General features: G+C 39.5%; 1 protein-coding gene across 1 annotated transcript in view; it reads right to left on the reverse strand.

Moving 5' to 3' along the window:
* The window catches only part of LMBR1 (limb development membrane protein 1), a 69,887-nt gene that overhangs the window by 32,397 nt on the left and 11,641 nt on the right, over positions 1-25,849 (reverse strand). Inside the window, exons 2-5 of the mRNA XM_039345670.1 lie at positions 23,982-24,054; positions 14,174-14,213; positions 9,521-9,660; positions 5,768-5,871 (exon numbers count right to left, since the gene is read on the reverse strand). Of these exons, the coding sequence (XP_039201604.1) occupies positions 5,768-5,871; positions 9,521-9,660; positions 14,174-14,213; positions 23,982-24,054 (357 nt within the window). The remainder of the gene's footprint in view (positions 1-5,767; positions 5,872-9,520; positions 9,661-14,173; positions 14,214-23,981; positions 24,055-25,849) is intronic.

The following is a 25,849-nucleotide window of genomic DNA, read 5'->3' on the forward strand; positions in this document are numbered from 1 at the left end:
AAAAAGCTTAATGTGGCATCATTATTAGAAATCAATAGATTCATCTACGACAGACATGTCAAACTCGCTACATCATGTGATGTCGCGCAACGTATCGGGACTGTTTTGCCATTGCCGGCAATGGGGTGGGCGTGGCTTCCACGTGATGCGTCTGGCCCACGGGCCGGCAGTTTTACACCCCTGATCTAGGATAAGTTTTATTAACTAATCTCACTCAATTTTTATCAGATGATTACTGAAAAGACTGTGAGGACTCAATCATCATTTCAACAAGGCATTTGAAAAGTATATATTACTCTCTAATAAACAAAGTCTAGTCTAGAAGGAGCTTGATAACAAGCTGATTGGATGGGTCCGTACCCTAGAGAATGGAATCAAAATCCCTAGTAACAGTAGCCAGTGGAAATGAATCATCCCAAAACAAGATTGAAATGCCCAGAACAGGATACTGACAAGGATACAGGTAAGTCCTCAACTTACAACCATTTGTTAGTGACAATGGCACAGAAAAAAGTGACTTGCACCATTTTCACACTTACAACTGCTACAGCATCCCCATGGTCACAAGATCAAAATTCAGATACTTGGAAATTCTCTTAGCAGCGGTTACTAACTTAACAACTGAAGTGATTCACTTAACAACTATGGCAAGAAAGGTCATAAAATGGGACAAAATTCATTTAACAACTGTCTTACTTAGCAATTAGAAATTTTGGGCTCATTTGTGATCATAAGTCAAGGACTACCTGTATATCAACTAGTACCTCCAACTTCACCTTAGAGTTCAACTTCAGATATAGGGATTTGCATCTACCTACCTGCATAGCTGGGCATCTAATCACTGTCAAAGTCTTCTTATATTTACCGTACTCTGAAGGACGTTATGCCCGATTCCCAGTTGTTGGGAGAACATGAATGCGAAGATTACATTCCATTTATGTCCTACTTGTGGACTTCAGTATAATGGCTATCAGAACTCTGTACTGAACTAAATGTACTTTTAAAGATATCTGGCATGGCTCTCCTTGTTCTTCTGGAGAAACCCTTTCATGAAAGGAATAAAGATCAACTCTATTGGCAAGGATAAAGGATAGATAAGGAAGAAAATATATCTGAAGATTTCCCATTCGTATCTCCTGCTGTTTTTGCTATGATTAGTGCTTTAACAATATAGAGAAATTGAATCTACATTAGATTCCTCCCAGATATTTTTCAGATCAGTTGCCAAATTGTTTGATTTCTTAATGTAACTGCAAACTTCTACGGAAAATCAAACATTCCAGAAACAATTGAATAAATGTATGCTGTTAAGATTTATTGTTGCTTTATGAGTACCAGATTGTTTAGAAACCCAAATCAGAAATCTTGGTTTGGAAATTATAAAATAAGATTTCTTGATTGATCTTATCAACTTGCATGAAGAACAGAGGTAAGAAGCAAACAATGTACTGCAGGGGTGTCAAATTGGCAGACTGCGGGACGGATACATCACACGCAGGCCACGCCCACCCCAGCTCCGCAAAGGCAAAAAAGTTGCGATACATCACATGACAGTAGACTGTTCATTTGCAATGAACTAGGACAGTGATGGGCAACCTTTTTGGCGTGGTGTGTCAAAATTCGGTAAAAAATCGAGCATAACTCGCGTGGTGTGTCACTTCGACAAAAAAACATAATTTTGCGCAATTTATACTTTAAACTACAAAAATGTATAATTGCAATATATAATTGTATTTAATAAACCAAAAACAAATTATTTAACATACCTGCTTAGTAACTTCTTTGTTCATCAATCTGTCGATTTCGTATGTTGCCCTTGATATTATTGAACTTGTTTGGGGTGCCGTGAACTGAGATAAGTGAGGGGGAGGGCGAATTCTTTAACTAACCTGCATATTAGTGACTTTTTTGTTGCTGAATTTCATTGGCTAAATCTTCAATTGAAGGTTGGTATTTTGTACACTTCAGGCCCAAGCAAGCGCTACTAACCTCATCTGTCAATCTGTTTCTTTTGTTGGTTTTGATATTATTTAATGCTGAGAATAAGGTCTCACAAAAGTACGTAGAAGGAAAAATTGTGAGTAAAGCTGTTGCTATATTTTTCAGGGTGCTAAAAGTGTCTGGTAGTCTGTTCCAGGCACTCCAAATTTCCTGTTCGTAGTGGCACTCATCTTGATTTTCCAAGCGGCCCCTTTCCAGATTCTCAAGCTTTGACCTCAAGTCGACAAACACCTGAGCCCAGATGCTGTCTTGAAATTCTGCAAGCTGCATCTCCAAATCATCTATTTGCATCCATTGGAAACCATTTAATTCCAAACTATTGTAGACTACTACATTAGGATACTTAATTATTCTCATGGTCTGTTCTAGGCTTCTAAATTGACTAAATCTATCAGTAAACTGGTCAAGTAACGAGTCTAAAACATGCTGGCACTTCATATGCAAGAGTTCCACTTCATTTCGTACAGCTGCACTGGCCTTCTCAAAATGCTTTTGTACCCGAGGAAAATACTTATACGTTTTAGTTTCTACATCTCGCTTGAAAATTTTTACTTTACTTTCAAAAGCTTTTATGTATCCAAACATAACTTCAATACTTTTGCCAAAACCTTGTAACTTTAAGTTCAGTTCATTAACATGAACAGAGAGATCTGTAAAAAACATCAGGGTGTTGACCCACTTATCATCATTGAGCTGAGGAAAGTTTCCCAGATCCTTATCTTCAAGAAATACCTTAATTTCTTCAAAGCACTCCACAAAGCGCTCAAGAACCTTGCCTCGGCTCAGCCATCTTACATTATTGTACATCAGCAGTCCACTGTAGGTGGAATCAACCTCCAGTAAAAGTGCTGAAAATTCTCGCTTGTGAAGGGGGCGAGCAGCTATTAAATTAACTATTTTTGTAACAACTGACATTAAGTCATTAAGTCAGTGAATCCTGCCTTGGCACATAAAGCCTCCTGATGGATAATACAATGAAAAGGCACAATCGGATGTCCAATAGCTTCTGTAAACTATTTCACAAATCCAATTTTTTTCCCCACCATGTTTGGGGCACCATCTGTCGTCACTGACACAACTTTAGAGATATCAATGCTTAGGTCGCAGAATGTTTGCATAACAACCTTACATATTTCGCTTCCTGATGTACTTGTTGGAACTGATACTAACTTTATCAACTCTTCTCTCATTGTGTGACTATCAGAATATCGACCAATAATGGCCAACTGAGCATGTGACATGACATCAGTAGTTTCATCAAGACAGATGGAAAAATATTTACAATTCCTTATGTCTCTCTTTAATTGATGTTGTACGTTTGTGTTCAGTCTCATTATTCGGTCTTTTATGATATTTCTACTGAGTGGTAACTCAGATATTCTCTTAATAATTGCATCTTTATTCTGCATATCGTGAAATAGAAGTGGCGCACATCTTAGGAGAGTTTCTTTAATAAATTCTCCCTCATTAAGTGCTTTTGCATGCTGAGCTATGGAGTGAGCAATGCTCAAACTTGCAGATGTTAAATTTGTACAGCCTTTTATAAATTTAAGGATGGAGTTAGATTGGCTCTTATAAAGGTGTAGCTTCCTGGAAATGTATTCCTTCCTTTCATCCTCACTTTTTTCCAAGAGCTGGGAATGATTAGTTTCAAAATGTCTATTTATATTCCACGTTCTGCTTACTACCGTTTCAGTACATAGAACGCAAAATGATCTGCCATTTTTTTCTATAATACCATACATCTCGCTCCATGTCTCTTGAAAGGGTCAGCCACTGCTACTACCACTCCCTTTACTTAACCTTTGTTTTTTATTTTTTGGGTGCTCCATCAGTGGGCCAGTGACAGCAGATAGAATTATAGATAGCTTGTTAGCCAATTAGGGGTTAACTAGCCTAACACAGCCTCCCCCTCACTTATCTCAGTTATTGTGGGCAATTACAAGTCCATGGCACCCCAATAGTTGCTGCTAATGGCGCTCACAGGTCCCCCTTACTGTGTGGCACTCACTAATTGCGGCCTGACTGGAGAAAGGCGCGCACTGTTCCTGCGCTCCTCTCCTGGGGGTCCTCCCTAACGTACTCTCAGCCATGCTGATGAAGTGTGTGCGCACGGCACACACGCCTTACCAGCAGCCCCTGCGCTGATAAAGGGGCTGTGCCTGTGCTTGCCTGTCAGTCGGCGGCGGCGCAGGCTGAAGTTTGCGGCGGGGACACAGTGAATGAGTGAGTGTGGGTGGGGGAGATCACACGTCCCGCCCCCCGTTCCTCCAGCACAGAGTGTATTTCTTTCATCCTTCCTGGATCCAAGGCCGTAGTGGTACGGTTGCTCTAGGGGGGCGGTAGTCATAATGGGAGAGATTTAGTGAGTTCAAGTCCCACATAACCTGGTGACCCGCCAGGTATCCATGGGGATTTCTCTTCCGTGGCGAAAACAAAAAAAAAATTTCTTTCATCCTCGGCGTGCAGGAGCCGAGGATGAATTGCATAAAATCGCATGAAATCTTGCGCGTGTTACCCCAAATGGCTACGCGTGTCAACACTGACACGCGTGTCATAGGTTCGCCATCACTGAACTAGGATAAACCAGACCATCTGAAATACTATCAAAATGGAAAAGAGAATATATTGTTGACAAGGTTAAATGAATGCTGGAAAAATGAAAATAGGATCAAATTCAGCATGACTGCATTTTGAATATACTAATATGCAGTAGTCACAAGTGTATTATGAATTTATTATTCAAGTTAATGCACATTAAAATCTGAATGCTGTCAGTATTTAATGACTCATGCTTATACACATGCTTCTCCTCTTTCAAAATAGTTATATCGTATTATACTTATTCAATAGTAGAAACCATACTAAAAATAGTTAAATACTTGCAGTTCGTTCATAACTCTAATGTAAACAAAGGGTTTTTTTTTTACTTCATTATCATTTTTTAATACTATACATTACAAAATAACCTACAGGTAGATCATCGACTTTCAATCATTGGTTTAGCAACCATTTAAAGTTATAATGGTGCTGAAAAAAGTAACTTACAACCAGTACTTGTATTTACAATCAGCATTCCCATGGTCATGTGATCAAATTTTGTATTTTTGATGGCTGCAGCATCTCAGGGTCATATGTCAGCCACTTGTCATGGCGGACAGCCTTGTTTGGCGACCCCCGTGAAATGGTCGTTTGACCCCAAATGGGGTCCCGACCCACAGGTTGAGAATCACTGCTCTAGAAAGAGTACAGAGAAGAGCAACAAAGATGATCAGGGGACTGGAGGCTAAAACATATAAGGAACAGTTGCTGGAATTGAGTGTGTCTAGTTTAATGAAGAGAAGGACGAGGAGGGACATGATAGCAGTCTTCCAATATCTCAGGGGCTGCCCCAAAGAAGAGGGAGTCAAGCTATCCTCCAAAGCACCTGAAGGCAGGACAAGATGCAACGGATGGAAACTAATCAAGGAGAGAAGCAACCTAGAACTAAGGAGAAACTTCCTGATCTTTAGAACAACACTGGAAGTTTTTAAGAAGAGACTGGACAGCCATTTGTCTGAAATTATATAGGGTTTCCTGCCTGAGCAGGGGGTTGGACTAAATGACCTCCAAAGTCCCTTCCAACTCTATTATTGTTGTTGTGTTGTTCTTGTTGTTCTTGTTGTTGTTATTAAAATAACCAAACTCAGAAAGTGCCAAGTACCCTCCCCCCCCATCACATGGCACTTCTGATATCCCATTCACTGAATATATAATAACTACGCACCTTTTTTAAGCCAGCAAAGCCTTCTGACTCCAGAAAGAAGAAAGCAAAGGGCATCAATATAAACAAACAAAGATTGGAAAAGAGGGAAGCAAGATTCCATAAACCTAAACAAAATAAGAAAAGGAATATGTCAATGTACTGTTTCTTAAAGACAGCAGAATTTTAAACATATCATAGAAAAAAATTACTTTTAATTTTTTTCCCCTCCTGGCAATCTTTTAAGATGTAAACACAGCAGTTTTAGATGGTCTTGAAAAGATGTCTGGTTCTGTAAGCTGTATTTTTTTCCACACAAAGTATTTGTCCATAAATTAAAATGCATTCTCAAACGCTGTTTGGTGATTACTAGCTTTCATATCATGTTAGCAGCATAATCACAGGATTTCTCCTGACATGTTCACTGCTCTGAAGATTTAAGATTCCAGATATTGGAGTTCTGTATGCTTCATGAGGTGTCTCAAGGTGTTTCAGAATCAATGCAAGTCTTTTCAGGTTTCCAAAAGCAAATGCAGCTATTTTAAGGAGCCACGTTAAAGGCAAAGCAACTGCCTCTTTTACATTCTCATACTCCCGCTTCGAAATAATTTTTAAAGCATATTATGTATCAGACTGAATGCCAAATGCAAATGTTTAATTGTTCTATTAGGTACCAAACATTGTTTGATTCTTTGAAAGTTACTACTGGTAGCAGAACTGATTTATTTAACGCAAGCAGTGCAAGCAAAACTGTGCATGAAAAAAATACTTCAGAAAATATCTATATATGATCTGTTTTATACTATGTCTGATATCTTCATAAATACTGGACTCAGGTTTACCTACCTAACCCCTCTAAAGATAGTTCTTTAACATTAAAAGTATGTTGATGTAACACAATGGAAAATATGAGATAAGGGTTGCTGAATGTATAGACAAAAATATACATGTATTCAAAGAGAAAACTATAGTGTATCTTGGATTTTATAAATAAACACAAAATTCTTGCCAGCAATTCTATCTGATGCAATATCGGATTAAGATATTTATTATAAGATAAACAGAAATTAAGCATTTCACCAGCTCTAATAAAGCCTCACCCTTGCCTATAGTATTTTGTGAAATGACAAGCTTTATATCCATAGGCCACTTGTACTATATTCTATCTCCATCTGCTGGACACACATGAAATAGAAAAGAAACACTCATATTTGGCAAATGTATTTTTAGAATTTCATGACTTTTTAATCCCCCTTTTTTCTCTTTGTTTTATATACTGAGATTTAAAGTTGAACAAAATTTGTCTTTATTTTAAAACAACAACCTATTTGTCAAAATTATTATATAAAAATGGCACAATCATTCTATTTTGTTTAAATTCTACAAATTCAACGTGTTTACATTAACTGTAAACATTTTTTTAAGATTTTGAAATAATTCCAAATAAAAGAATAGCTATAACAATTACTTCATAGAATGTTTTATAATATTGGTTGCCAAACTTTTTTAAAAGTATCTTTAATGAAAATGTAAGTAAGAAATAATTGCAAAAACAATCCATTTCATAATGATTGAGGACCACCAGGTAACATACACAATCATATCTCAGTACTCAACTGCTTTAAAATTCATTGAATTTGGTACTCAAAGCATTTTGATGTGAAAATGTTGATACCTGTCATTTGTCTGGTACTTGACACGCAAGCTAGAACTTGTTGGTGTCAGCTACCTCATGACCCTTTCCAGCCGAAACAAAGGATCATATGTTAAGTTACATGGTATGTTTAGTACTTGTCACGCCTTCCGGAACCAATTAATAATGAGTAAGGAGGTACCCCTATATTCAAATTTTACATAATGTTTACTTTCAGTATTTCAAGATGCTGACAATATTACTAGCTATTAAGAAAATTCACATACAATTTCCTGATATGGCTTCCATGTTCTATTAAAATAACCAGATCCCACAAATTATTCATTTATTAAAAACCCTCCAGTTACCATATGTTTCTACTCCACTTTATTCTCACAACCGTTTTCCATACCTGTATAATTCTGATAGGAAGTGTAGAGAGATAGTTCTCAACTTACGACGACAATTGGGACCAGAATTTCCATTGTTAAGAAAGATGATTGTTAAATGAGTTGCCCCCAATGTTATGACTTTTTTGCCACAGCTATTAAGTGAATAATTGCAGTGAATCATGTTGTCATTAAGCAAGTCTGGCTTCCTCCATTGATTTGCATTTGGATAAGGCAGCTGGGAAGGCTACATATGGTGATCACATGACCACAGGACCTTGCAACTGTCAGAAATATTGTGTTTCCCAAAAGTAAGACACGGTCTTATATTATTTTTGCCTCCAAAAGAGGCATTAGGTCTTACTTTCGGGCAGCGTCTTATATTTTCCGTGACACCTGCCTTGCCTCGCCTCACGGCACCAGCATCAACAGCCCCATCCAGCAGGGCTGCTGGCCCACTTCTGCTGTGGCCGCTCGCGGCAGGATGCGTGGTACATCGTACCACTGCCACCACAACGAAGCAAGACAGGTGGGAGAGGGGGTGGAGCTGCCCTATGCGCCCTGCACCCGCTTCCTTCAGACCCTCCCCGAGCCAGGCCATTCCTTGCTCCCTTTCACTCCCCTCCTGAGCCAGACTGCCATGCTACCGTATGAAGGATGGGCAGGGTCACCCTCCACTGTTTCGGAGCCAGGCAGGAGTGACAGTGAAAGTCTCCACTGCCGCTGTGCGCCACTAGAGGGGCTTTCTTCGCACTTTGCCCCACAGATCATCTGCCCGGCAGCAGCCTCCTCCTCCACCACCACCACCAACTCTCCCATGGCTTGCGCCATGACTGGGCAGTGCAAGCCTCCCCTGCCACTTCTTTCCGCCAGCCCTCAGTTGCCACCATGGAGAACGGGGAGGGGAACGGCTCTGCGCAGTGATGCAGAGCAGAGAAGAGCACTTGCTTACCACCCTGCTTTGCCCCATCTCTCCCTTCTCCATTCTGGAAATGGAAGCCCCGTTTCCTGCTACTTCTCCCCCCCCCCCCGGTGCTGCTATAATAGAGCTTGGCGCACCATCGCCCAGCTCCTCCCTCTTCCCGAAAGCAAAAAGTCATCACTAATCTGATTTCCAGCTCCGGCGCGTTTTTCTCCTGCTGCGGGGAAACAAGTTCGTGAGACAAAAAAAAGTTCAGTCAGACCTTCCAAATTCGCGAGATTTTTTTTTTTTTACACAAGAAGTTGGAAGGTCTAACTGAACTTTTTTTAGTCTCACGAACTCCGTTTCCCTGCAGCAGGAGAGAAACGTGCCGAAGTTGGAAAGCACGTTAGTGAAGAAATACTCGCAAGAAGAGGGAGGAGCAGGGCAATGGTGCACCAAGCTCTTTAGCGTGATGATGTGCCGCGCGGCCTCCTGTCCCATTGTGGCAGCCAGGTGGGACAGAGTGAGCGGGGTCCTAATTAGGGCTTATTTTTGGAGTAGGGCTTATATTAGACCCACCCCCACAAATCAGGGTAGGGTTTTTTTCGGGATGGGGTTTATTTTCAGGTAAACACAGCACATACTGGTGCCAAGTGTACAAAATTTGATCATGGGAGCAGAGTGCTGCAATGGTCATAAGTGTGAGGACCGATCATAAGTCACTTTTTCAGTGCCACTGTAACTTCAGCTGCTAAGCAGATGGTTGTAAGTTGAGGGCTACCTTTAAAGGCATCCACAAGCTATAACACACCACACATTCAAATAGCAATGTTACATGACATCATACTAACCATGAATTAGAGAACCATTCAACCACTGGATATAGTAACTTTGGGGAAAAGAAAGCAGAATCTCATTGCTGATTATTGAAAAAGGTAAGAGGAGCACAGCGCCCGCTGAAACTGCAAGAGTAAAAGTGCTCAGGAACAGCCTGAAAGACAGAGTGGCAGTAATGTTTTTAGTCTCTATGGAGCAATTTTGAAATCAACAGAAGTTTTAGCAAATATGTTATCTAAAAGCATAAGTAAGCTACCATGCTTCAAGTAGAATAAATGCTGTATAATTTGCATCAATCAAAGATTTTCTGCAAATGTAATTGAACCTGTGTTAAAAATAAAACATATAAGGCTGATACCCTAATAAATTTCTCTATGCTGATTTATCATATAATCATCTGTATTTCTTCTACAGGATTAAATTCTGTACTTAAAAAAAGCATGTCATCCACATACTAGGCCAGTTCAAGCAAACATGTCCAGAGTTAATGGAAGCACTCCCTCTACTGGAGAAGACTAGAACTGGGCACATCAATACCAAAAAAGCATATACATTATTTCAAAAGTCAAGGAACTCAGCAACTAATTCTGTAGGCCAGTGTTTCCCAAACTTGACCATTTTAAGGCATGTGGACTTCAACTCCCAGAATTCCACAGCCAGCATTGCTGGCTGTGGAATTCTGGGAGTTGAAGTCCACATGCCTTAAAATGGTCAAGTTTGGGAAACACTGCTGTAGGCAAATGAGTGCTAATCTTTTTCAGATATCTATTCATCACTCATGGCAATCCCAACAGTGAAATTAAGGAAAATGTAAACAAGTTTCTCAGAGATAATGATGATCCACATCTGGAAAAAAAGAAAAGAAAACTCTAAGCATATTTATAAGCATGCTTAGAAAAGCTTTTTAGATTTTATTGGGGGAGGGATTAACTCATTAAAGATCAAGTTTTAAGTAAACCAACTGATCTTTGCTTAGGACATTTTTTCCTTAATACAGTCTATATAGAAAACAAGCCAATATATTTTAATTCTATCAAGCTCTTAAAGCAGAGTCTGTAATTGCAAAATCCCAGCTAGATACATGAAACTTCTAGCCCCTCTCCCCAATTCAGATCTTTGAGTTCCTGAAATTCTTCTGGAATTGTATCTGTCTTCTGGACCGAAGAATTGCAGGAAGTAAAAGATCTGAATCAGGGAGAGGGGATAGATATTTCATGCACATAGCTTTGCAGTTGCCAACTTTGCTCCAAAAACTTGGTAAGATTAAAATATATTGGTTTTGTTTTCTATATGGAGGAGAAAACATCCAAGTGCATTTTCTAGAGCTATATTCAGTTCAAAAATCTTTTAAGGAGAACCTGTACAAGTATGCCATTAAAGAATATTGTTATATTTCCCTATACTATTGGAAAGGCACAACACAGAATGCAAAAACTATAAAGAGGTTGATTTAATATGCACTTAGGGTGATGTTTCACAGAATTATGGTCAAAACAGTAAAAAAAGATAAGAAGAAGAAAACTTTGGAAAGCTTGGTGCATGTTTTCCACTAAAAATCAAATTGACTTTATGATAGGTATCAGAGGAATTGAGGATTGCCAGTAATTTATTAAGAAAAAAACCTAGAGCAAATAGATAATTCAGTGTACCTTGACAGGATGTTTATTAAAGACAGGACGACAGATGGAGAAATATTAAGATGACAAGTAACTAGTGGATAGCGCATTGGTGGTTCCAAACAATGAATACTTGTTGAAAAAAAATGTTTGTATATAGGACCGTGTTCCTGCCCCTTTTTACTACATGGAAGTGACAGCTGTGTTTTTAGGTAATCAATGAATGCAGTGGGAACTGAGTATTTAAATCTGTGTTAACATAAATTGATAAAGGGTGGAAATTATTAGGTGCTGACTGAATGTGAAGTGAATACAAAAATGATGGACCAGAACAAAAGAAATACATTGAAGTAGTGTGGTCAAATAGAGAGAACGAATGAGGATCACATTGCAAAACAAATACATAAAAGAAGAACCAATGAGTCACAAGGAAGCCTGAGAAAGTTATGGTTGAAGAGAGCTGATGAAAGAGAAGTTTGAAGGACAAAAGACCATATCTGAAGAAACATGTCAATGTAGTGGAAGGGAGGATGATCTGAAAGAACAGAAAGATTCGGAGGAGTATATCGAGTAGTTTGGGCAGATGCTTGTTTTAACCATTTTTTTCTTTTCTTATACTTTTAATTATTTAGCTTACTATCTCTTACTCATTTTCTGTGCTCTATGTAATATCCTGGCTTGAAAGGGAGTAGATAATAAGTAATGACTGATTGAATTTATTGGTCACCTAGCTTACCCCAGGGTAGCTGTAATCAAAACATTTCATAGATGTTTCAGATCAAGGAATAATGGAATGCAGAAAATAAAAACACCTCAGTTATTAAATATTCCATTATGAAAAACTGATTATAAGATAGAAATACATTTTTTAATTTCCACACGCATTTTAAGTTTGGGGTTTAGAGTAATACCAAAATTTGAAAGATTAGTCACATGAAAAGGGAAAAAAGCCAATTGTGGTAATAGGCAGGAAAATGTGTCTTCCTCAGAAAAGGAAATTGTTATCGTAGATTCAGCTTTACAGAAAAACTACTTGTACTTGCAATGAAAGGCAATGATCATGACAAAACAGCTGTCAGAAATGGCAAGGAAGGAAGTAGCCGTTTTAACCAGTTTGTCAATCATTATGATTTATAATGTCTTGTTCACTGTCTAAAGCAGGGGTGTCAAACTCAATTTCACTGAGGGCCGCATCAGCATTGCGGTTGCTCTCGGGGGAGCGGGGTGTGTGGCCAGGGTGGGTGCGGCCTACTGGGTGGGTGTGGATGGAGTGGGTGTGGCCTACTGGGTGGGAATGGCCAGCTCTACATCGTTCGCATCAAGGGTGCCTGTGGGAGTCTAAGCAGGAGTGGGACAGATCTGAGGGTCTCTGGCAGAAGGGGGTGGGACTGGGGCAAGCGCCAAGGCATGGTCCATTTCTTCATTCCTCACAAAGGGTGTCACCTTCCCAGCATGCACCCAGGGGGAGAGGTTGACGTGGCAGGGGCAGGTTCCTTGGTATTTCTAGACAGCCTTGTGGAGCTAAGACTGAATGCGTTTAGCATAGATGGCCACCACAAAATTGTACATTGGCTCCTGGCCGGCCTGGGCCAGGGCCAAGGCAGCGGGGGCGTTCCCTCACAGTTTGCAGGATGGCTTCGCGGGCCACATGAAACCACTTTGCGGGCCGCATCCGGCCCCTGGGCCTTATGTTTGACATGTCTGGTCTAAAGTTTGCATAAAGTAATTAGACCAATACTTTCATTTTCATAAAACAGGAAAAAAGCTTAATCTATGTTATATTTTTGATTCTGTATATTACCAAACTAAGTTTCACATTTTCAAAAAGATATATAGCCAATATAAATTTGTGTTTTTGCTATAGTTAGCATATAAAAGATTAGCAAATTTAAAAATATATCAGAATCATAACCATATTCTGTTGCAGTTCAAGCAAATATTCCAAAAAGGCAATATTTGTTACCCATTAATAATCCAACAGGATAATCCATGATCCTGTTATACTTAACTAAATAGCCATTTACACGTTCTGATGGAAGGGATTACGATGCAAACAGCAGGGAAATAATTTCAGGCCTAAGGTCTTAACCCAGTGGGTTATTTGGACAGATAGAGCAACATAATGCCAGTCATTATTTCTAAAGAATAGGAAGTACAATTCCTTATATAATCACCAAAAATGTTTTTGTACAAAAATGCAATTTAACTTAGGGGTTAAAAAAAATAATTAAAAATAAAAACTAAACATAATCTACACATTATTGATTTAGTTAAAAATAAAAAAACTAAATATCGTCATCTATGTATTACATTACTGATGATGTATATGTAATTTCCCAAAAAAAACCACTGCAGAGTTCAATATTCTATTTGAAAAAAAAAATCCGACAAACCATTGGATAACAATGGACCAAAGTGAATTTTCAGCTTAGGGCTGAATATGTCTCCAAAACACAAGACTGCATCTAAGGAACTTCCACTATTTTGTACCTATCTTTTTATTTATTTCAGTTTATTTCATGCCCTATTTTAATAGTTACATTTATTTTTCTTTTAACTATTACATTATTTTCATTGGAACTATTATCTACCTTCATCAACGTGTAAGCACTAAAAGGATAGATAAAAATATTTTTACATAAAAATCAATAAATAGTTAATAATTTTAGAAGTGCGTTCCATATTCTAAGCCTTTTAATTTTCTAAGAAGATAGTCTAAATCAAACTTAGAACTCACTCATTAAAACTTTTGTACATAAATCACAAATCTGCCTTATATAAAACTAAATCTGTATATAGCCTGTATAGGAAAGAATAAGCTATCTTCACATGTGGTCCTCAGATATCTATTTTGTTCACACATAAATGTGAGCAAAATAGCCAGATGTTAGTATTATATTTCATTTAAAAATGCTTTCCAAACAATATAAAAATTCAGCTTTACTACCATCACCAATTCTCATCATCCTGAATCATAAACAGGGAAATTCTTCTTGAGTTGCTATATTTGCATAGTTCTAACATCTACCAAGAAAGTAAAGATATACATACGAAATTCTATTGACAATAGCATCTTCATCCTCTTGCTCATCTGAAAAAAAAATGCATATTTTAGATTACATTTTGATACCATGGCCATTTCTTAAGTGTTTTACTTCTTGTCTAATAGCAATTGGCAAAGAGAAACTGTAGCATGATCAAAATTTAAAATGTACTTATCTTTTATTCTAATATTTGGCTGTTATTTCACAAATCTCAAATTCATGATAGTTTGTGGGGGAGGGTATACGGTTATCATTCAAAAGACTGCAGTCTTCATTAATGTGGTATTCACCAATGTTTGCATTAAAGTGTTCTTTACTGAAAGATTTAAAAACGGAATTGCAAGCTGCTTAGCCTTAACTACCTGAGAATTACTTAGATGTCCTTTGTCAATTTATATAACATTGCATAATACTATCATACAATAGAGTAAATTAAAATATGCTATTATCAGGACTTAGAAAGAACTAAGAACTACAGAACAGTAGTTAAATGCATGTTAGATGCACCAAAATGAGAATGGCAATGCATGTTTTAATTCACATCCAACTGAAAGAATAGACAGATTACGCTCAAGTACATCCTGATTTATTCTCATTGTTTTTAATCCATAAATTTGAAATATTCAATATTCAATGTCACTCTTCAAAATCCTGCATCTGTATGCAAGTCTTATATATCTGGGGGGGGGGGGAAACATATATGCTATGATGACACTTAGAAAACAAAGCATGCCTCTAATATAACGAAGAAGAAAAATTATATTTAGATACTCATGACTGGAATTTAATATTAAATTCTTTAAGATATACTGATTTATTCATATAATGTAGCTATAGATTACTTCAGCTATTTTGAATTCCTATTTTACTAGAGAAAGAGTGTCAAACTGCCGGCCCACAGGCCAGATGCGTCATGCCAAAACCGCGCCCACCCCATTGGAAAAAAAGTCACAATACGTCGCAACACATCATGTGACGTTGCGAGTTTGACACCTCTGTACTAGAGGCATCACACTCATGTAACTATTCGTGAAGTATAAGCAAAGCACTTGGAAGTAACTTGGTAGCTAGGTGGCAGTATAACACAAAAATCTTGATTTTCTTTTGAACAGACAGCAAGCAGCCAGGGAATCTGCAACACAAACTCTCCATTTAACAAATCAAAGATATCAGTTAAAGTTACCTCCTATAAGCTGGTTTTGGAACACTATTATTTTATATCATGTAACTGTCTCACAATGTTCAAAAGAAACATTTCTGGACTGGTCATGGGTCCAGATCTAAATAAATCATTGATTAGGATGCTCTCCTGATTAACCTATACAATAATTATGTCATAAACGAGTCATTCAATAGAATAAAAAAAAAATTTACCTTTAGTGACCAGAAAGAGAAAGCTAATTTACTCTTTAAAATGTATGAATATTGTATTTATAAGATAATCAGTTACAAATAACCATAAAATCAAGCTACCTAAAGAATTAACTTTGTAACCAAGCTTATTTCTTATCAGATGCAAAGTCTTTCCAGTTAAAAGAAATTTGCAGCATCTAAAAAGAATCTCTTAGTTATGCCCATTTTAATCTCCAGTCCAAGATTATTCCAGCAAGGGACTCTCAAGCAGCCTGCTAAAGTGTAAGGGATGTGCAAACAGAAAGTTGGAGTAGTCCTTCTTTTCATACTAGAATAGAATAGAGCTGGAAGGGACATTAGAGGTCTTCTAGTCCAGCCCCCTACTCAAGCAGGAGAACCTATACCACATAGAATCGAAGAGCATGTAGCCATGGATAGCTAGTAATGTGGCTTCATAAGAGTGTTCCTCGAAGCACGAAGCTGAAAGCACCAGCCTGAAGATGACGAATGGGACTTCGCCGAAACGTCGCCAAGACACTTCCAATTTTACGCGGGAGAAAACCCGAACAACCAAAGACTACATACAAACACCCGTGAAAACCTCAGAAAACACACACACACACACACACACACACCACACACACACACACACACACACAACACACACACCACACACATATATATATATATATATATATATGTTTTCTGAGGTTTTCGCGGGTATTTGTATGTAGGTCTTTGGTTGTTCGGGTTTTCTCCCACGTAAAATTGGAAGTGTCTTGGCGACGTTTCGACGAAGTCCCATTCGTCATCTTCAGGCTGGTGCTTTCAGCTTCGTGCCTCGAGCAGCAATGTGTGGTCTTAGCTGTTTCTTCCTTTTAACTGCCAGTGGGGGTATGAACTGATTGGGTGGGAGCTTGGCTGTGTTCTGATTGGGTGGAGGTGTGTTCTGATTGGTTAGGGGCTTGGCTGTGCTCTGATTGGCTGGGGGATTGGCTGGGGGGTTGGCTGTGCTCTGATTGGCTGGGGGAGTGTTCTGTTTGGTTGTGCTCAGGTTAGTCTGAGTTGCAGAGGGATTCAAGATTTTGGGCTGCCCTGCCATTCCTTGGCTTCGCGTTCGTGGTCGTGCTTCCTCTTCATGGAGGGTGTCAGTTTGCTTCATGTATGGATTGGGGGGGTTTAAAGTGGCTAATGATGCAGCTGTGGTCTGGCTTCTGGTTTGTGGTCGTGCCTCATAGTCAGTGTGGCTTTGGGTTTGTTTTTTGCGTGGATGTTTGGTGGTGACATCCTGTGTGGTTTTTGTGAGTGTGGGTCTGGTATCATTTTTTGTGTTAGGAGTCGTTTGTCAATGAGGGCGGGTTTCCAAATGGCTGGTAGGCGGGAGGTATCATCTCGCTTGTTCATGCTGTGTGGGCGTTTTTCTATCTCGATGGCTTCTCTGATTATTCTGTTATTAAAATGTTCACTTTTGGCAATGGTTCTGGTATTTTTAAAGTCAATTTCATGTCCTGTAGCTTTAAGGTGTTGGACCAGGGAAGATGTTGGTTCCTCTTTTTTGATTGAGTTCTTATGTTCTTCAATGCGTGCACTTATTCTTCTGTTGGTTTGTCCGATGTATGTGGTGGGACAAGTGGTGCATGGGATTTCGTATACTCCTTGATTTTCTAATTCAATTTTATCTTTGGGGTTTCTAAGGATGGTGGATATTTTTCTGTTTGTGCAGAATGCTGTTTTGATGTTGTGTTTATGGAGGATCTTACTGATTCTGTCTGTGGTGCCTTTTATGTATGGGAGGAGGGCTTTGCCGTTTTCTTGTTCTTTGTCTTGGATTTTAGTGGGGGTTTCTTTTTGGATTAGGTTTGTAATCTTATTTCTATGGAATCCATTGGATGTTAGTACATTGGTGAGAGTGTGTAGTTCGGGTTTTAGGTGTTGTTCGTCAGCTAAGCGTTTTGTTCTGGAGATGAGTGTCTTGGCTACAGAGTTGATCTGTGCTGGGTGGTGGTGTGAGAGAGCGTGCAGATAGCGGTTTGTGTGTGTTTTCTTCTGGTAGATGGTGTGTCCTAGGGAGCCATTGGATTTCTTGTAGACTAAGACATCCAGGAAGGGAAGTTGGTTGTTAGCTTCTGTTTCCATGGTGAACTGTATTTTGGGGTGTAGGCTGTTGAGGTGTGTGAGGAAGTTGTCCAGTTTTTCTTTCCCATGTGGCCAGATTATGAAGGTGTCGTCTACGTATCTGAGCCAGAGTTTGGGTTTGTGATCAGATTTTTCTAGAGCTTGGGTTTCAAAGTGTTCCATGTAGAGGTTGGCAATGACAGGTGAGAGGGGTGATCCCATGGGTGCTCCTTCTGTTTGTTTGTATTTTTGTCCATTATAGATGAAGTATGTGTTGGATAGGCAGTGGTTGGTCAGATCTAAGATGTGTTTGGGGGGGTTATATTTGTTTTGGATAGCTGTCAAGGCTTCTTTGATAGGCACTTGTGTGAAGAGGGATATGACATCGAAGCTCACTAGTAGGTCGCTGGGCTGTAAGTTTTGTTTCTTTATGATCTCTATAAACTGGAATGAGTTTTTTACGTGTGAGGTAATGGATTCTGCATAGGGCTGTAGTTGTTTGGCGAGAAATTTGGCTAGGTTTTGTAGAGGTGAGCCTATGGAGCTGACTATAGGTCTGAGTGGGGTTCCTTCCTTGTGTATCTTGGGGAGACCATAGAGTTTGGGGCATCTGGATGATTTCTCTCTGGGAATGATTCTTTGCTGGATCTCTTCGCTAATGGGGGAGGCTTTTATTTGGATCTGGTGGTTTTTTCCAGGTAGGTGGTGGGATCTGTATTTAGGGGTTTGTATGTGGAGTCTTGGAGTAGGTTGGTTAATTTGGTTTGGTAGTCAGATGTGTTCATAACCACCGTGGCGTTGCCCTTGTCTGCTGGTAGGATTATTATGCTGGTGTCTTCTTTCAGGTTACGTAGTGCTGTCTGTTCCTCTTTGGGTAAGTTGCTTTTGGGTGGCTTGCTGGTGCAGAGGATGTTGGTGATTTCGAGTCTGATTCTGTTAGCGTCGTCGGGGTTGATTTTGGTCAGGCTGGTTTCAACTCCACATATAATGGTTTCAGTGGGGATGTGTTTGGGAGCGACTGCAAAGTTGAATCCTTTGGAAAGGACATTGGTTTCGGCTTTGGTGAGGATCCTATCTGAGATGTTATGCACTGTTTGTTTCATGTGTGGCTGTGAGGGAGGAGGGGTTTGTTTCTGGCGTTCTTGTAGTCTTCGGAGTTTGTTGGTGTGTGTATCTGTCTTGAGGGTGGTCTGTGTTTCGGCTCTCCAGACGGCAAGTTGTTTGGATTTGTCCCAAAGTGCGGGGTGGATCTTGTTGCTGAGTTTGAGGTGGAGTGTGAGGAGATCTTTGTTAATTCGGTCTAGGAGGAATCTTTTTGTGTGAAGTTCATTTCTGATTAGGGCCAATTCTGTTCTTTTCAGGATCCGTTTGGTGGCTGCAGAGTTGGAGTGGAATTTCAGTTGGAAACATGTGGGGATTAGATTTTGATCTCGGCAGTTGCGTAGGAATGCGAGGTCGCATAAAATGGAAGCTCTTTGGACTTCAAGTTTTTCATAGGTCCTGGTCAGATGGTGGATTTCCTCCCCGTAGAGGTTCAATATTTGTTTTCTGAGGTTTTCGCGGGTATTTGTATGTAGGTCTTTGGTTGTTCGGGTTTTCTCCCACGTAAAATTGGAAGTGTCTTGGCGACGTTTCGACGAAGTCCCATTCGTCATCTTCAGGCTGGTGTTTTCAGCTTCGTGCTTCGAGCAGCAATGTGTGGTCTTAGCTGTTTCTTCCTTTTAACTGCCAGTGGGGGTATGAACTGATTGGGTGGGAGCTTGGCTGTGTTCTGATTGGGTGGAGGTGTGTTCTGATTGGTTAGGGGCTTGGCTGTGCTCTGATTGGCTGGGGGGTTGGCTGTGCTCTGATTGGATGGCTGGCTGGCTGGGGGAGTGTTCTGTTTGGTTGTGCTCAGGTTAGTCTGAGTTGCAGAGGGATTCAAGATTTTGGGCTGCCTGCCATTCCTTGGCTTCGCGTTCGTGGTCGTGCTTCCTCTTCATGGAGGGTGTCAGTTTGCTTCATGTATGGATTGGGGGGGTTTAAAGTGGCTAATGATGCAGCTGTGGTCTGGCTTCTGGTTTGTGGTCGTGCCTCATAGTCAGTGTGGCTTTGGGTTTGTTTTTTGCGTGGATGTTTGGTGGTGACCTCCTGTGTGGTTTTTGTGAGTGTGGGTCTGGTATCATTTTTTGTGTTAGGGAGTCGTTTATCAATGAGGGCGGGTTTCCAAATGGCTGGTAGGCGGGAGGTATCATCTCGCTTGTTCATGCTGTGTGGGCGTTTTTCTATCTCGATGGCTTCTCTGATTATTCTGTTATTAAAATGTTCACTTTTGGCAATGGTTCTGGTATTTTTAAAGTCAATTTCATGTCCTGTGGCTTTAAGGTGTTGGACCAGGGAAGATGTTGGTTCCTCTTTTTTGACTGAGTTCTTATGTTCTTCAATGCGTGCACTTATTCTTCTGTTGGTTTGTCCGATGTATGTGGTGGGACAAGTGGTGCATGGGATTTCGTATACTCCTTGATTTTCTAATTCAATTTTATCTTTGGGGTTTCTAAGGATGGTGGATATTTTTCTGTTTGTGCAGAATGCTGTTTTGATGTTGTGTTTATGGAGGATCTTACTGATTCTGTCTGTGGTGCCTTTTATGTATGGGAGGAGGGCTTTGCCGTTTTCTTGTTCTTTGTCTTGGATTTTGGTGGGGGTTTCTTTTTGGATTAGGTTTGTAATCTTATTTCTATGGAATCCATTGGATGTTAGTACATTGGTGAGAGTGTGTAGTTCGGGTTTTAGGTGTTGTTCGTCAGCTAAGCGTTTTGTTCTGGAGATGAGTGTCTTGGCTACAGAGTTGATCTGTGCTGGGTGGTGGTGTGAGAGAGCGTGCAGATAGCGGTTTGTGTGTGTTTTCTTCTGGTAGATGGTGTGTCCTAGGGAGCCATTGGATTTCTTGTAGACTAAGACATCCAGGAAGGGAAGTTGGTTGTTAGTTTCTGTTTCCATGGTGAACTGTATTTTGGGGTGTAGGCTGTTGAGGTGTGTGAGGAAGTTGTCCAGTTTTTCTTTCCCATGTGGCCAGATTATGAAGGTGTCGTCTACGTATCTGAGCCAGAGTTTGGGTTTGTGATCCGATTTTTCTAGAGCTTGGGTTTCAAAGTGTTCCATGTAGAGGTTGGCAATGACAGGTGAGAGGGGTGATCCCATGGGTGCTCCTTCTGTTTGTTTGTATTTTTGTCCATTATAGATGAAGTATGTGTTGGATAGGCAGTGGTTGGTCAGACCACACATTGCTGCTCAAAGCAAGAAGCTAAAAACACCAGCCTGAAGATGACGAATGTGACTTCGTCGAACGTTGCCAAGACACACTTCCAATTTTATGCGGGAGAAAACCGAACAACCAAAGACCTATATATATAGAAAAAACGCCCCACACAGCATGAACAAGCGAGATGATACCTCCCGCCTACCAGCCATTTGGAAACCTGCCCTTATTGACAAACGACTCCCTAACCCCAAAATCTTAAACCCCTCTGCAACTCAGACTAACCTGAGCACAACCAAACAGAACACTCCCCCAGCCAATCAGAGCACAGCCAAGCCCCTAACCATTCAGAACACACCTCCACCCAATCAGAACACAGCCAAGCTCCCATCCAATCAGTTCATACCCTCACTGGCAGTTAAAAGGAAGAAACAGCTAAAACCACACATTGCTGCTCAAAGCAAGAAGCTAAAAACACCAGCCTGAAGATGACGAATGTGACTTCGTCGAAACGTTGCCAAGACACTTCCAATTTTACGCGGGAGAAAACCCGAACAACCAAAGACCTACATACAAATACCCGCGAAAACCTCAGAAAACATATATATATATATATATATATATTATATATATATAATATATATATATATATATATATATATATAGATATATAACATTGTCCCATGGATAGCTAGTAATGTGGCTTCATAAGAGTGTAATATATATATGTTTTCTGAGGTTTTCGCGGGTATTTGTATGTAGGTCTTTGGTTGTTCGGGTTTTCTCCCGCGTAAAATTGGAATTGTCTTGGCGACGTTTCGACGAAGTCCCATTTGTCATCTTCAGGCTGGTGTTTTCAGCTTCAGCTTTCAGCTTCGTGCACGAAGCTGAAAACACCAGCCTGAAGATGACAAATGGGACTTCGTCGAAACGTCGCCACCCTCTGTCAACAATACTGAATAACTCAGGCCATGACCATCAAACATCAAAAACATCTGCCAGAATATCCCACCTCCTTTACATGGATGATCTGGAGCAGTATGGAAAAACACCATCTGAAATAGAATCGCTGCACAGCACTGTCCATATATATAGTCAAGATATTGCAATGGACCGGACTAATGAGCTATGCTCGCCATCCAACGGGGAATAATAGTGAAAACTGAAGGAATCAAGATGGAAATAACATCAAGATCTGGATGAAGATGATACCACAAGCACCTTTCAAGCTGACAACATCAAGCCCACTGAAGTCAAGAAAAAGATTAGAAGTAAATACATTAAGAGAGTAAGGAAGATCCAATTCAGTGGAGGAAATACCATCAAGGCAATTAACACCTGGGCAATTCCAGTCATTAGAGACATAGCTGGAATAATGGAGTGACTCAAACAGAACTAAAAGCCCTAGATAGGAAGACTAGAAAAATAATGATAATGAATCATGTCCTGTCTCCTCAGAGAAACATTTACAAACTCTACTTACCTAGGAAAATATGTGGGCATGGAATGTTGCAAGTATAGTCAGACGGTTGAAGAAGAAAAAAGGGCATTAGAAGAATATCTGAAGGACAGTAAAAAGATGCACTGATACTAGTATACCAGGATGGTTTCCTGAATAGTGGAGAGACCAAAATGGTCTATATGAAGGACCAAATAAAAGTCAGAAAAGAGGCATGGGAAGATTAAGTACTACATGTATATTAAAAAAAATAACAGGCAAAGCAGATTATAACAAGATTTGGCAATGGCTAAGAGCCGGAAACTTACAGAAAGAGACAGATGGGCTAATTCTGGTTGCACAAAACAATCTTTAGAAACAAATGCATAACAAGCAATAATTGAGAAGACAGCAATAGATAGCAAGGGTCACCTCTTCAAAGAAGTTGAAGAAATAGTGGACTATCTGGTTACGTGATGCAAGAAGATTGCCCAGACTGACTACAAACAACAATATGACAAAGTAGCAATAATGGTGCACTGGAGGATCTGAAAGAAATACCATTTGCCTGCAAGCAAGAACTGGTGGGATCATAAAATAAAGAAGGTAATAGTAAATGAACAAACAACTGTCAAAAAAGCCAACACAGTGCTAGGCTGCATTAACAGAGGGATAGAATCAAGATCATGTGAAGTATTAATACCACTTTACAATGCCTTGGTAAGGCCACACTTGGAATACTGCATCCAGTTTTGGTCACCACGATATAAAAAAGATGCTGAGACTCTAGAAAGATTACAGAGAAGAGTAACAAAGATGATTAGGGGACTGGAGGCTAAAACATATAAGGAACGGCTGCTGGAATTGGGTATGTCTAGTTTAATGAAGAGAAGGATAAGGGGGGACATGATAGCAGTGTTCCAATATCCCAGGGGCTGCCACAAAGAAGAGGGAGTCAAGCTATTCTCCAAAGCGCCTGAAGGCAGGTCAAGAAGCAACGAATGGAAACTAGTCAAGGAGAGAAGCAACCTAGAACTAAGGAGAAATTTCCTGACAATTAGAACAATTAACCAGTGAAACAACTTGCCTCCAGAAGCGGTGAATGCTCCAACACTGGAAGTTTTTAAGAAGAAACTGGACAGCCATTTGTCTGAAATGATATAGGTTTTCCTGCCTGAGCAGGTGGTTGGACTAGATGACCTCCAAGGTCCCTTCCAACTACTACTACTACTATACTACTACTACTTATTATTATTATTATTATTATTATTATTATTATTATTATTATTATTATTATTATATGCAAGTTAAAAGATATAAATGAAATACTTAAGAAAAACAGGTCACTTCTAGCTCTACTGGGATATATGCAAGCAGGATATAAACACAACAGCATTTCCCCAGTGTGATTTCTCAGCAAATACATTTTAGGAAAAATACTGTTTTAAAAAAAGTTAATAAACTGAAAGGACTCATAATAAATGCAAATTGGGAAAAAGAAAAGAAAATAGTGGTGTAATTTGTTTGGTAAAGCTCTCAGATCACATGCAATTATATTACAATATTTATTCCATAAATAGATATGTATCCCTTCCAACTTTATTATTATTATTATTATTTATTACTTATTATAATTTATTATAGAAAATAAATGAATACGAAACGAGTTACCTGCTTTCCTCTTGTATCTTCTGATAATGAAGTAGGAAACAATATACAATATCGCAAACAAGAGAAAGCAGATCTGAAAGAGAATGTTTCACAGTTGAAGCAACACTTTAATTTCTAAAAATATTAAAATGGAACAAATTTTAAAACAAAAATGCTTTACAAAATACAAGTAGTCCTCGACTTATGGTCACAACTGAGCCCAAAATTTATGTTGCTAAGTGAGACATTTGTTAAGTGAATTTTACCCTATTACCTTTCTTGCCACAGTTGTCAAGTGAACCACTGTACTGGAGTTGTTTAAGTTAGGAACACGTTTGCTAAGTCAATCTGTCTTCCCCATTGACTTTGCTCGTCAGAAGATCGCAAAAGGGGATCACATGATCTCAGGACAATGCAACAGTCATAAATATGTGACAGCTGCCAAGCATCTGAAATTTGATCACGTGGCCATTGGGACGCTGCAATGGTCATAAGTGTGAAAAAGTGTGAAAAATGGACATAAATCACTTTTGTAATTATAATTCTAACTCTAAGTCCTCTAAGTCAAGGACTACCCATACAATAAAGAAGAATTAGCTTATCTGGTCATGTTTCCTGTCTGATCTACCTGATTAGGCTGACAAATTTAAATTCTGCAGAAAGGACTTGGCCCCATGTACAGATATGACCTCTATGTCTAACATCATTTCAGTATAGGAAAAAATAAAGTATCATTTCACCTTAGGAATTTCTAAGGCTCAGTTAGACATTCCTTCACATTTTTTCTATATAATAAACCCTTGCCAGAAATCATTGTAAATCACAACTCTACATTACTATTATAAAACAATACCAACAAATCAAAGGATCTGTATCTAGTGTAGCAACATTTGTACTTAATAGAGAAACAGATATTGTCAGGATTACAAGGTCTGTTACAAAATCCAGACAAACAGGAGAGTACACCAAAGAAATGTAAATAATCTCTATAAGTTTTATATAGCAAAAGAATACAACAGGAGCCATTTATATTCTATTTATTTATCTAAATAGTCTACACCACTTAGATCAGTGGTTCTCAACCTGTGGATCGGGACCCCATTTGGGGTCGAACAACCATTTCACGGGGGTCGCCAAACAACGCAGTCCACCATTTTTTTCCCCTTTTCCTTAGCTGTGTTACTCCCTTTTACTCTATTGGCTTTTGAAAGCCAATAGAATAGACTCTCTTGAATAGAGACTAATTCTATTGGCTTTCAAAAGCCAATAGGAATTGTCCAGGCTGCCTCTGCCCTGCTGAGCATGCCAAAAGTCCCATTCTGCAAATGGTGCTGCACCAGTTGAGTAGTCCTCGACTTACAACCGGCTGAGTAGTCCTCGACTTACGACCGGTTGGGGGTCGTGGCATTAAAAAGGTTGAGAACCACTGATATAGAGGGTATTGGTCACATTTGGGGATGACCTCTGAAAGGGCCAGATTGAGATGGTGAAACTATCCTGGTCCTTACTGATTTCTCATCTGCATTATTATTCAAACATGGCATCCTTCAGAACCAGCTATAAGAGGGGGTGGGGGAAGAGATGAGACATGATGATGCAATGCTTCTTCTGTTATCTCTGTAGTTCAGTTCCAGTCAATCTTGAAAGAGCAATCTAAGATTCTTGCCATTTAACATTTCCATGAAGTCATTCAACAACACAGAATCTAGTATTATCTAATGCTAATGACACCCAGTTATACAACTTAATCTCAAAACTGGCAAATGATGCTGTCAAGGTCCTGTACTATGGTTAGGAGGCGGGGTGGGTGGGGTCCTGAAATTTGAATGGCTGTAGTTCAGTGTTTCTCAACCTTCACAATTTTAAGGCATGTGGACTTCAACTCCCAG

Source organism: Crotalus tigris, unplaced genomic scaffold, assembly GCF_016545835.1.
Source record: "Crotalus tigris isolate CLP2741 ecotype Arizona unplaced genomic scaffold, ASM1654583v1 scf7180000017969.2108049, whole genome shotgun sequence".
In the NCBI taxonomy this organism is placed as follows: Eukaryota; Metazoa; Chordata; class Lepidosauria; order Squamata; family Viperidae; genus Crotalus; species Crotalus tigris.